Source organism: Accipiter gentilis, chromosome 10 (assembly GCF_929443795.1).
Source record: "Accipiter gentilis chromosome 10, bAccGen1.1, whole genome shotgun sequence".
Lineage (NCBI taxonomy): Eukaryota > Metazoa > Chordata > Aves > Accipitriformes > Accipitridae > Astur > Astur gentilis.
In genome coordinates this window covers 30,701,807-30,714,939 of record NC_064889.1, presented here as the reverse complement: position 1 = coordinate 30,714,939, position 13,133 = coordinate 30,701,807, and the positions used below count along the sequence as shown (strand labels likewise).

The window sequence follows — 13,133 nt, the reverse complement described above, 5'->3', positions numbered from 1 at the left end:
ACACCGCATGGCTACAGAAAAAGCAGTGTAGTACAGCTCTACTCATAAATGGGTTACTAAAACAAAGCAAAATACTTCCTAAAAACCACTTCAGAAAACTAGATATTCTGTTTTCACCTTGTCATTTTTAAGGTGTGACTGCGTGCCTGTTTTATTCTGTCTTAGTTCAGGGCTTGATCTAAGTTCCCTGTTGCAATATGTCCACTGCACTGAGATGAAAGATGAAGAGCTAGTTTACTTAAAGCTTAATTGTTTTATCATGGTAGATTTGAACTGTTTACAAAAGAACATATTTGAAGTCATTGCTGAGTGTCAGAGAAAGCTGCTTGTTATTCTCAAGCTCTCTCAGTGCTAACACAATCATAGTAAATTCTGAATTACAATAAGCATTAACTTCAGGAAGCCAAATGAGAATATTGGGGAAGATAATAATTACTGGCATATGCAGATTTGTTCTTTGTTGGAACTGCAGAGAGTTTATCATACAACTGTATAATTCAGAGTTTAAACAAATTATTGTATAAATAATAAATTTTGTTTAGCTAGAGGAAGGTTGCCAGTATTAAACACAACAAATTGTCCAAGGTGTCAAAAAAAAAGTTCAGATTATTTCTAACTTGCCCTTTATGCTTTTTCTCTGTAGTTTTGGACTCTGTGCTAAGAGTTAAATTTTTAGTAGCTCATTTATAGTTGTTACTTTAGAAAAACAAAAGAAATCCACTGAATTGGTGAGTAATACTAGCAGGCTCACAGCATTCCAGTTAGACTGGTAGATTTTTTTACAACAAGGAAAAGAATGTTGTCTGTATGGATTTTTGGCATTTGGGGGCTTTTTGTAACTGACAGTTCTCAAGGAAATTATCTATGTATGTTATGGACATCACGCTATTTCATAAACTTTTGAAAAGACTCACAAATTTTAGGTCTGGATTTTCAATTTCAGGAGAAACCTTCTTTAGATAGTAGAATATTCTCCAAATCTAGTGACATGTATTTAAATTCTTGATGTGAAATTTTCTAAAGCAAAAAGGAGCTGTAAACTTAGATAATAAATCAGTGAACTTCTAGTCAAAAGGGTTGTATGAATAAGTGTTATTTTTTTGGAACACAAAAATCTAAAAGAATAGTTTCAAACACTTCACTAGTAACTGTCACTTCTGGAAGACCTGCTGTGTATTTATGGTTTATCTATCTGGCTTACAATAGTACAAAAATGTTACATTATTCTTAAAAATGTTTTCTACAATTTGAAATGTACAAACAAAACTGATAGCTTAAGAAGTTGTATGTATGTAGCCAACTTCACGGTTTAATTTTTGAATTAACTGGAAAATACTTCCTCATGCAGGGAAGCTGAATTGCCAGTAGTAAGAGAGAAACGCAACTGTCTCTGTGACCTCATGAAAGTGCCCAAACCGCAGCTGGTATCCAAGGTAAAGTATGGAAATTTGCTCCTGAGGGTTTTTCCAAAGAAACAAAGTAATGATCAATTGTTCCACCAAATCTACGGTGTACTTCTGGATTTCTTCACTGTTTCATGAGTATATCAATGCGTACCAGGAGGGATGTCCTCACAGCTTACTACAGAATATATGGAATTGCTGAAGACTGTTGCCTTAAGCGCTTCCAGTCTCGTTCCTTGAAAACATTCCAGACTTGTAGTGTGACATCTTACTCAGACAAAACGCAAGAATGAAATAATACAGTACAGATGTTTCAAAAACTGTTCATCTGCCTTTTCTGGGAAAAGAAAAAGGATAACTTCCCAGTCGATTTCAACAACGAAACTGTAAAGTGGTTGTACAAGCCACAGAATTGTAACACTGCCTAAGAGGAAGAATATAATCACAAAGTTAATACATTCATAAGAAGACATACAATATATCCATATGTAGGTCCTGTTTCATTTTAATGCAGATAGTTTGGAATTGCCCATCTGCTCAGTGTTTCAGAAGTACAGAATTTTCTGCTGTGGTCAGGGTTTCTGAGAGGTTCCTTTTCTCTCTGTCCAAAGATGGGGAGGCTCAATTATGACTGTTTTGGAGAACATGTGTTAAAATTAGTTTTACTTTGAGTAATACAAGACAAGGTAGCAACGCTTGATGACCTAAGGCTACTTCCCTAGTATCACAGGCATCCACAGCATGTAATCTATTCCATAAACTGATTAACCTTAAAAATAGTGGTATATCAATTTATTCTTGTCCTTGGTAATTTTTATTGTTCTGCTTTCATAGTTTTTGAAAGTTGTGTCCTCTGTAATTATTTTAGAATTCAGAAACATCATCTGTGCAGTCTTCTTTCCTAAGTTTTTCCTAATAGGGTGAACCTTCATTCCCTTCAATATTCGAACACCATTAAGTTTATTTTCATGACTAGAATTATGCAAAGCATTATCTTCTTGTCCTGTACAGTTCCACTCCAGAATTGCATTAGCCTTTTTCACAGCTGCAGCATCTGTGGCTGAAAGACACCAAATCTTCTCTCCTGCACAGCACCTAAAGGTGATCTTAGCTAATGGCATTTTTAAAGTGCTTGTTGAACTCGCTCTTTGGGATATTGCATTATGTTTTCTCCTGTGTAATATTCTGGTAATCCTTTACACTGAAGATGCTTCCTAATATAAGTACAGCCTATGTTTTGAGTTACCATTCATATAAAAAAAAAGTCTATTTTAAAAATTGGTCAGAAGACTAATACTTACGACATGTATGAACAACCTTCAAGGACACCCTGCTGTGCCCCACAGCAGTTTTCTCTGCTCCTTTTCCTGTTCTTACCAAGTCATGTCTACAGTTTTCTGCTTTTAGTACAATTTTAACACACCTGCAACTGACATTTTTGTAATTTTGGAAAACAAGACTCTGAACCTCTCGCCCATACAAGGCATTGTTTTTAGAGCAAAAGCTGACCTGAGCATTGCTGTTTCAAGGTTTTTTAGTCAACCAATAGAAATGTTATGTTCAGAATGAAGATGTTACAAGATGAATTCACTGATGTCAAAAAAAAAAAAATCTTATTTCAACTTCTTAATTATTGGAGGCTGAGAGAAGCCTGACAAGTTAGGAGAAAACTGTCCCAATATAAACAGAAGAATAAGAAATCGCCACGTATACATACAGGTATTATTTCAGATGGAACTGTTACAAATAGTATCATGTGCAATTTGGAAGTTATGTGGCCGAATTTGGAACTTCACCTTTTCTTCCTCTTAACATAAGCAAATAGTATAACTTTTAGCAAAAGAGCTAAGCCTGCACCTGCCCTGAGAACTGTTGGAGTTCACTCTGAGAGTGATACTCGGTCAACCTAAAGCTGTCCAGATGTGTCTACTAGCAGCCAGTTTGTGCTCACACTCTGCTCTTCTTCAAGAGCTCACAGATCCTGAGAACAGGAGAGAAACAATAAAGGAAGACAAGCATAACATTTTGAAAAGGTGAATGAAGTCAATTTTGTAGGAAGCCAACACTTGTCATTCCTTTAAAACTTGTAAAAATAAAATTTGCTAAATGGTTAAGGTGTTAAGAAGGACTGTAAATATTATAGCTTTGTATGTCTATATTTTCTTCTCCACTTAGTTTACTGAATTACATGATTGGGATACTGTTAAGATAGTGATAAATGCTACTCCCTGTGACCTCTTTCTTCTTTTCTTCTGTCTTGTAGAGTTCAGCGTAATGAAGCTGCAGGCACTGGCTGCTGGTTTGTAAACTGAAGCTTGGTTCACGTGCCATTAGGACCGGAAGAGTTTGTGCTGCGGCATCCCGACAAACCTGGATTCTCAGCATGAGCTTCAAAGTGCGCTGTTTAACAAAATAAGAGACAGAGATTATGTCTTAAAGCATTGTGCAGATATGCCACAGGAAGGCAACAAAGATTCACTGTGTTTTCAGTTTTTAAAGTCATTATCTGTAGCCACAAGATGGCGGTTTCTCTTCGTATTTCTGTCACAATTGACCTGAGGTTTTTTTTGATGTCAATGATTTATACTTCTACAACTCTGAATGGAGCCATTCAGCCTGTGCTTGCTTTACACACATGAAGTATTAAACCTGACTTGCTGCATTAGTCTCTTAAAACAATTGTTTTTCAGAGGTAAGAATGGCAACGCTTAGTGATAATGAAATCTTCCTGAACATGAAGTATCTCTGTGGATAAGAAGTCTGTCATGTCATAGTTGAACAAAAAAATCCAAGTTTCACTTCAGCTAAAGTCAAGGCTTCTCTTAATAGCTCCTTATGTAACTAATTCAAGAAAATGTTTTTTGTGGTAAACTAGCTCTAGGGACTGAAGCTTTTTTCTCCCCCCTTGAAGAATAGAGGTGAATCAGTACCTCGCTAAGAATTTAGACCCTTATTGACTAGAAAATGAAATGGCTATAACATTTTTCTTTAGTAAAACTAATAATATGAGGGGGAGGACAAATGCACAGGCAACATGATATTCTAGTTACACTGTGTTATTTGATGGTTCTAATTAAATCCCACTATCCCAGCACTTCAAGTAGAACAGTGGTGCTGTGTGTGAAAATTTGAAAGGAAGGAAAAAATCAGGCAGAGAAGCTAAAAACAAGCCAGTTTCTCTGTGAAGTACCTGCTACAAACTGCAGCAATCTTCTACTGCAGGTGTTCATTTCCCAAACTGCAACCTGTCTGTCTCTAAGATTCTTTTTCCTTTTCAAGAATATAACTATAAATTATATTATTCAATACTTCTTAAGTATACTTGCAACCTGGTCTGGCAGATGAAATTCAATGTAGATCAGTGTTACTCACTGACTAACTATTAAACAAACAGTATTCAATTCACACACTGTGCAACAGACCGAGTTGGCCGTGTGGCTGGACACACCACAGGGGCTCTTTCCAGGCATTACTGCAGCAGAAATACTCCTGAATCCACAGCCCCTATGTTGTTACGCTGCCATTACCACAGAAGTTTCTAGTACATTCTTGAAAGATCTTAGGTTTTGCAAAGTTATACCTTTAGGTCCCTGCTGCAAGAAAAACATGAGTTGTGCTTACTCAGAAAAACGTAAGAAGGTCCAGTGAAAATTGTAAGCATCTGTACATGTGATCATCTGGCTGCCAGATGACATTACAGACACAACTGTCCTTCTCACACAGCCCCGAATCAGAGGATGCCATTGCTGGATCTCAGTACTAGCCCTGTGCAGAGCTTCACCTCGGCAAGCCCCAGCTGCTGCTCTCTGCAGCAGGAAATGAGCCAGTCACAGGGAATGGGTGAGGGCCCCAAGCAGTGTTTGACAGAAACCTCTCTTTACACTTCCAGTGGTTACAGGCTTTGCTTGATGCATTTTTAAGGCTTCCCTATGGTAACAGTCCTCTTGTAATCTTCTGGCCTGTATTTGATGGTTATTTAAATTAGAATACAATTTAACAATCAAACTGAGTTTGGTAAACAAGTGATGTGCAATAATGAGCAAATAGCATTATCCATGGAGTAACTAGGACCTCCCTTAGAAAGGGGTTACTCAGTACGAAGATTAATGAAGCACAAATTACTAAAAAATTCTAAACCTCTGCGCATTTTGGTCTTCCTACACACAGATACATAGAGGATAACACAGCTTCAGTATCACTGCCTTACCTTGGTTTTTAGTTAAAGTGGTAGTAATCCATCCCTTCCTTCAAGTTCAGCATGTTCAGGTTTGTTTCAAATGCTCCACCTGTCAAATCCTGTGAGGGAAGAAAAAGAGAATTAGATCAACCAGACAAACTCCTTCCAGGTTGTAACAGGTTTTGGTAAGTTGGTTCTTTAGACCAAAGAAGAAGGTCTCATTTGTGGAACTAAACATAAATAAATGAAGGCTCAGAAACATTTCCATTCAAAGATTAAGTGTATGCTGAAAACTTAAGTGTTCAAATTAATATGGGGGGTGGGGTGGGTAGATACTAGACACCTCATTCTCCTGCTGTGTAGAGCACAAGGGCTATACTAAGCTCTGCAGATTTTGTTTTCTAATGCAGGCATTTTCAGAGACTGGACCAAGGGAATGAGTCTGACAAAACAGTGATTTTTGTAGATTTTGAACAATGATTAGCTTGTCCGATGAACAAACCTTTCATCAAGTAACTGAAATACTTTGCATAGTTAAAGATGTTTCCTTTTGAGCCCTAGTTACGTTATCTGAACAGGAACATGTTCAGATTGCTCCATGAGCAATCTTGCAAGGCAGTGATGTCATTAAGAAAACATGCCACCTTCAGCGGTCCTGAGCATTTCTACTTTGTTCTTCCTGAAGTCCTTAACTGTACTGATCTTCAGGAATGTCACCAAAAAAAATAATGAATTAAACCTCACAACACTGTAGGAGGTAAGTGAAGAGATCACTGGTGTTCTTTTGGTTGGCCCAAAGCAGCAATATTGACATTTTAACAATGTACAACAGTACTGCAAGTGTTTAGGACGGGAAGTTACAAAAACAGAGTCCAACTGAAACTGTGGAATTAAAGGAGGTGGAACACTACACTTTGGCTAGAATAGTAGGCTTCAAAAAATTTCTCTGGGATCTTTAATGAACCTGACTTCAGAAACTAAGGTTTCTGTCCCACATGGAGGACTGTACATCCAGCTTCCCAGCTCACTGTGGACCCATCAGCTGAACTGCTTATAAAAGTGCTTATCGTATTTGGGTGTTGCTTGGAAGCCTTCCATTCAAGAACACTGCCATCTCCGTCAACAGGGAGTCTAATAACAAAACAAGCTGACCCGTCTTCTCCAAACCTCTGCGTTGTTTCTGCTGCCTGCATTTATATAGGAAACACTGCGTGCATACATTTCAAACTTCTTGCCCAAACGAGCACGCTGTGCCTGAAGATCACAGATTAGCTCTCCTTTCTTCTATACAATTCTCATCTACCTGCCACATTCTTCTATTTTCACTAACAATGCCAAAAAATACAAAGATGACATAATCTGATCCAGAACTTCAACAAAAGACAAAACCGCCAGTCATAAAATTCATAATTGAACTCTGATGTTTACTAACCATAAAAAAAGCATAGCTAATGAATAATTTGAAGTGCAGGAAAGGGCCCATGGCACTTGGCTTTTTAAGCAAGGGCTCCCACTTAAGGTAACCAATTTCTTACCTGAGCACTAAGGCCCTGATTGTGAAAGATGTTTAGTACTTTTTGGTGGTGGTGGTGGTGGTTTTTTTCACTTCCTGAAATCAAGAAAATACTTGATGGTATTTAGTACTTTGAATGACTGGGTCCTAGTTTTGCAATTCAGTTAAGATCCCAGACTGTCACTGGTCCATCTGCAAAACTTAACACACCAACAGGTAATTCTACTCAGAAATGTAGGCCTTGATTATGACCTTTAGCCTCCACTAATGATTTCATAAACCCAAGATTTCGCAAGTTAGGACATAGGGTATGGAACAGTTGTGTTTAGCTTGCTGAAAAATCAACCTGCTCAAAAGAAGGGTTAAAAAAAATAATTATATATATAAAAGAGCCCAGATGCTAAGATGCTAAATTAAGCAGGAGAGTTAAATCTTTCATTCGCAGAGCACAAGACTGAAGTGACAGAACAAGGCAGGGTTTTACAATAACTGGTCTAACAGTAAATTTACTGAAAACTTTATACAATCAAACTAGTGTAATTACTGAGACAGAAAAATAAAAATCCCTTTCATTTCAAGCACTTGGAATCCATGCCAAAACAGGGCACAATACATGATTTCCAAGCATTTTGCTTTTACCTCAAAGCGAGAGAAAACACACAGTGCAGACCCTTAGGTGAAGTGGTACTGCAGGGTGCTACACAATTTTGACAAGCTAAAGCCAGAATTTTACTCTCTTCAGCAAAAACACATGTACACACACATACAGAGCAGAAGTTCAGCTACAGTCATTTGTGAAGACATTTTAAAATGCAAACTGAGCAAAGATCACATAGGATGACTGCTTTTTCAAGTATGATTTTATATGGTAACAAAAGTAATGCCAATGCTAGCAAGGGAGGAACTGCCTGAAAAAAATAAATAAGCAAACACTGCTCCAACTACATGTCCAGCAGAATTGTTTCTTGCAAACAGCTCGCTCACTTCCTTACTTAATAAACATACCTAATCTTCAAAATCACCCTCTTAGAGCTGTATATAAACATGCAGGTTTTGCCTGTATCAAAACTAAAAATAATCCCCTATCAAGAACAGCAACATGAAAGACAATAAGGCCTCAGGACACTTTCTTCTTCAGAAGGATGGTGATGAACTTATGTTGGTAAATAATAAAGCTAAATTTGAAAGTCTGGGATGTTCAGGAATTTTTTAATGACTTTTGTTTAAGAAATTAGCCAAAAGAATCTGCAGCTACTTCTGCCTTACCTAAACATCCAACAATTCCATGCAACGTGGAGCTAGGTCGTAGTTGTTGCATTGACAGCTGTCTACACAAGAAATGTCCGCGCATTCACTAGAGTTTTTGTATGTTTGCTTGCTGCATCACCTGAAACACAGGGCTGGGTAAAGCTACTTCCCCTAAATAGTTTGAAAATACAGGTCATTTGTAACCTCTTCAGCACAGGAGTTTTTTCTCCTTACAGTATGCACAAGGAAAGCACCTTTTTTGCAGAGGAATTTTATGTCTCAAATGTAGTATTCCACATCAGCCTGGGACTTTAACTTGTAACAGCAACTTTATTTGCACAGTTTGATTTGATAAATCTGGGTGAATAGCATCAGAGAGGCAGCGATAGCTATTGCAAAAAAGACAACTTTTTCCATTTGATGCAGTCTTAATATTTTACATACTTGTCCGCTATCCTACTTTTTCTATGCTCCCACTTTCAAAAGCATGTTGAAAGAAGAAATGTAGAAAAGGTGATTAAAGAAAAGCAAGTGGGATGTTTTGGTTTTAGCTGTTCTTCAGATGTGGGCTGCACAGAAAGCAAGGCAAACTCAACCCGTAAATACAGCAAAGATTAACCCTCAGCATTATACACCTGGCCTAAACAATATCAACGCAGATGAATGAAAAAGGTCAATACTTTGCTCTTCTCAACCCATTATAGAAACTATTTCCTTTAGTGGTGAGGTCTAGAAGCTTGAAAGCTGCTGCAGACAGGATACCTGAATTATTTTAAACCACAGACATTTATCAACTTGTTTTGTTTTGGTAGAAGACTATTCTCCATGACAAAACTACTGCTGAAAACAGTGCCCATTTCAATCCACCCACAACCTTGCAAGTAGTACGAGTGGGATTTCGTGGATTTTGATAGCCTCCACAAAGACTCCTAACAGGAATGAAATACAGCAAGTATGACAACAGCTGAAAGAGGTTACTAAAAACTATTCCTTAAGACCAGCTGCAAAACCGAATGGTAGGAAAAAGCAGGGTCCGGCAGACTTGGTTCGGGAGTGGGACTTGGAGCACTGCTGCTTGCTTCCTGAGACCCTCTGGTTCCTTTTCTCTCTCCACTGGGTTTATATTTCCTACACTTTGCTACAGATATATTTATGGGGTTTATTTCTTTCTTATGTAGTCTGTGGCTTCTCAGGTGATAACAGGGTATTAGGCACTGCTAACAGAAAAATCTGGTTTCAGTTCTTTATTATAAATTTGTTTTTCCAACACCCTGATTATCTGTCTTCATAATATTAAAATAATAATGTGGTATAACAACATAGGTGTACTGCGAGGTTCATAGTATTAACAGGTATTTTTAAAATCTGTAGAAAGGTAAGCTCCATTAGGGACTTTCACTATGTTGTTATGCAAGTTCATTATCAGCATTGTTCTTGTCTGTTTGGCCACTATTTTGTTTTCCCAGTGCATAACACTGCTGGAACTCCACATGGATTGATGTTTATTTACCTCTGCACTAGGGTGTTTTTGCCATCAGCTCTTATAACACCAACGTTCACAGTAGCTGTGTAATTCAGTCATGAAGTGGAGGGGTAAGGGGTAACTTGCCTGCAGTTTCTAGAGATTTGGCTCCATACAAATAGCTAATGACTTTTTTAACTTCTCCTAAAAAGTGACCTGCTTCAAACACAGATTTTAGAAGCAACTTTACAAACTCTGAAAGTGTTTCAAGCAGGTCAAACTGTATTTCCAAAGAAAATACTGCATGTTACTTAAACGATACTATGGCCTATAGCGTTCTGTGATCAGCAAGTAGAAAATGCTCAGTGGCCAGGAGTGGAAAAATACACTGAAATCACAACTGAAGCCATGAACCAGAGTTTTCAGGCAAGATGTATAATAGTCTCATTGTAAGGGCTTCACAAATTAAATGTCCTTTATAACAGGTTCCACAGATGTTTTGTCTAGGGACTTCCACCCACCATTATATGTAGTATGAAAAATTAAATTAGTTGTAATATTACTAGCTTATCCAAGAGTTTATCAACCAACAGTACATGATAATGCCCTAAGGTACTTTCAGTCTGGCTTTACAACTCATAGTTACGATCTCAGAGTTGATCGTAAAGTCGGGAGTGCTAAGTTAAAAGCAGGCTGTACCAGATGAGATGAGATTCAGCTAATCAATCTTTGAACAGATCTAGTGCAGCATTAGAATGTCGGTGTTTATATGTAGCTACAGGTTTTAATTACTGTTAGAGACTTTTTTTACTAGCATTTGCAAATAGAATGTATATTCTGTTTTGCTTTAAAACTTCTGTGTTAACCCATACACTGTGCTTTGCTATTTTAAATGTAGCAGCAAAATAACTGCTGGTTATCATCTTCTAGTCAGTTAAATGATTTGAAATAAGAAAGTTACCAGAGTCGGGCACAGAAGCAGCTATGGAATTGGCAGTGCCAAAGAAAACGGCTTTTAAAGTCTGATTTAAAAAACAAAGCCTTTGCTATACATAGGGCAGCAAAATATTAGAAATAAATGAGGCCAGGTGGCTGACTGTATGTGTTCATCTGTGTTATAATGTTGGGCAAGAAAGTAAAAGAGATCCAAGCTCCTTTACAGAAGTTGCACCTTTGATTATTCTTCATACTACTTTACTTAATACTGCTTTTTTAAATCCCTGAAATACTCTGCACAGTCAATTTGATAAAAAAGGCCATTCAATTGCATAGTAAAAGCTTCTGGGAAAAGCTATTTACCGTGAATAGAAATTAATTTTTCATAAGGAGCAAATACTGATTTTTGCACATAGAGCTAAGGCTAAAGGTAGTACTCACCAGCTTCACACAGATAATGAAAGGTGGAGTTGCATCTCTGAAGTGACATATAGGAATTTTTGGTTTTGGTCTGTCCTGCAGGAAAAAGCAGTAGACTTCAGTAGAGAGGCACAGAGTGTTACTTTTGTTAGCTTAGTTTTAGGAGCTACTAAACACTAAGCGGGGAAAAAATTATTTTGAGGCCTCAAACTAAATAGTCCAGCTGGTCACATCTTCCACTCATTATTTTGCCCGTCATTTCAAGTACCCCTTATTTTCTTACCCTAATCTTTCAATACAATTGTGTTTCTCTGAACAAAGTTACACACTACACCAGATGCAAATTAAGAGCTTTCTGCTTTTGAAAGGAGAAGGTCTCACTCCTCTCCTCCACTGCTTCTTCCTTACCTCCAAGCTCTACTTCTACCCCTTTCCCAAACAATTCCCTCTTTCATCTGATTGCAAGGTATGCTGCTTTAATAGCCTACCCCATAAAAAATATGTTCTTTCTTTTTTTGGCAGTTTAATTTTCTGCCACTTTAGTAAGCTGCATCAGCTTACTGTGCCAGCAGAGAAACATTAGAGCAGGCACAATAGCGGATACAAAGGAGAATCTTTCCCTCTCAGTGGGAGCTGTTAAATGGCTTATGCCCAACTGGGACTTCACCATGGATCCAAGCTGCAGAATTTTCTGAGGATTCACAACAGATTGCAGTACAATCTTCTTTACGCCTGATCTGAGAGGATGGGTATGTCTTAGGAAGACAAATGCACAGGATCTGTAACAATTCTGCTGACAGTATTACTGCACTGGTAGTGAGTCCTCAGTATTCCAGGTCAAAATCCTGAACTCCAACTGTTTTCATGCAGCTGAAAGCACTCATTAGCTTCCCAGTATAGAATTTGATTTTACAGTTACTCTAGTCTAATCACAAGCTGTATCTGAGAAGGTGCCCCTCCTCTCCCTCTACCCCTCCCTCAGTCCTACTCCCATCAGATATCAGGATCATGCAACCTCAGGGTAATTTGATTCACAAGATAACTTGCTGAAAAACTTATTTTGAGGGTTTCTTTTCTGCCAGATCAACTAAATGAATCAAGTCATCCTTTAGCTGCAAGATTGCAAGACCCATTATAAACAAAGCAGTGGCAGTGTGTGGCTGAGGCCAGTGAGCGAAGTCAGACCACCCCTGCAGTTAGAGTGGCTAAGCGGTAATGTCAAATTGCACTCTCAGAAGACCGCGCTCGCAGGATCGGGTCCAATGCCCAGTGAAACTAAGAACTGTCTTTTCACCAACTGTTGTAGGGACTGAATCTGGATGAAGCTTTACTCCAGGTCTTGAGCTAATTGCTATCATTAAATTAATACTGCAACAAGACAACATTTTTCTTCTATATTGTTTGTTTATTGCCATCTAAATATTGGCCTTCCTCCTCTCGGGGAGAAAATGTTGCTGCCTACAATTTTAGGCTTCCAAGGATCCTATTAAAGCTTTATTCAGATACAGTGTAACTATAATATATAGATAAGTTACAATTAATCACAGAAGCTTACTTTATTTTAATAGAGGTTTCACTTTTATCCATCATGAGCCAAATTCTACCCCCACTTAAAAGAAAAAACTGTCAGTGAAGGCTATGTTTTACTCCATCATTGGAATCCTTTCAGAGTGTATATATTTCTGTCTTTCTAAACTGACTTCAGTGAGTGTGAGGTGCATAGTTCTGGCTCCATAGTTCACACTCCAGTATCAATCCCCAGCTATCTAGTCTTCTGTCATGGCCTCCTTAGCAAAATGAGTTGCCATACAATATTTAAAATCAGCAATGTATTCTTTCATCACATTTCCCAGAACACTTCCAGATCACAGTAAAGAATGCAAGAGTACTTACAACTAACCTCAGATTCTTCATAAGTGTAGAATCCTTTTGTTATTTTCTTTTCATCAACATCACAAAATGCAGCTACCTGGC

At 37.9% G+C, this 13,133-nt stretch overlaps 2 protein-coding genes across 10 annotated transcripts in view; one reads left to right on the top strand and one right to left on the bottom strand.

The window, feature by feature from the left end:
* The window catches only part of TBCD (tubulin folding cofactor D), a 130,266-nt gene extending 126,461 nt beyond the window's left edge, over positions 1-3,805 (top strand). For 2 of the 4 annotated variants that reach the window (XM_049812680.1, XM_049812679.1), the window contains 2 exons: positions 1,349-1,433; positions 3,667-3,805. In XM_049812680.1, coding sequence (XP_049668637.1) covers positions 1,349-1,433; positions 3,667-3,678 — 97 coding nt within the window. In that variant the 3' untranslated portion in view covers positions 3,679-3,805. Of the gene's footprint in view, positions 1-1,348; positions 1,548-3,666 lie in introns of those variants that run through there. The other 2 variants (XM_049812677.1, XM_049812678.1) reach the window with 1 other exon arrangement.
* The window catches only part of B3GNTL1 (UDP-GlcNAc:betaGal beta-1,3-N-acetylglucosaminyltransferase like 1), a 133,014-nt gene continuing 123,565 nt past the window's right edge, over positions 3,685-13,133 (bottom strand). For 5 of the 6 annotated variants that reach the window (XM_049812700.1, XM_049812703.1, XM_049812702.1 and 2 more), the window contains 4 exons: positions 13,060-13,128; positions 11,181-11,255; positions 5,611-5,699; positions 3,685-3,803 (listed from right to left, as the gene is read on the bottom strand). In XM_049812700.1, the coding sequence (XP_049668657.1) occupies positions 5,619-5,699; positions 11,181-11,255; positions 13,060-13,128 (225 nt within the window). In that variant the 3' untranslated portion in view covers positions 3,685-3,803; positions 5,611-5,618. Of the gene's footprint in view, positions 3,804-5,610; positions 5,700-11,180; positions 11,256-13,052; positions 13,129-13,133 lie in introns of those variants that run through there. The other variant, XR_007507517.1, reaches the window with a different exon arrangement.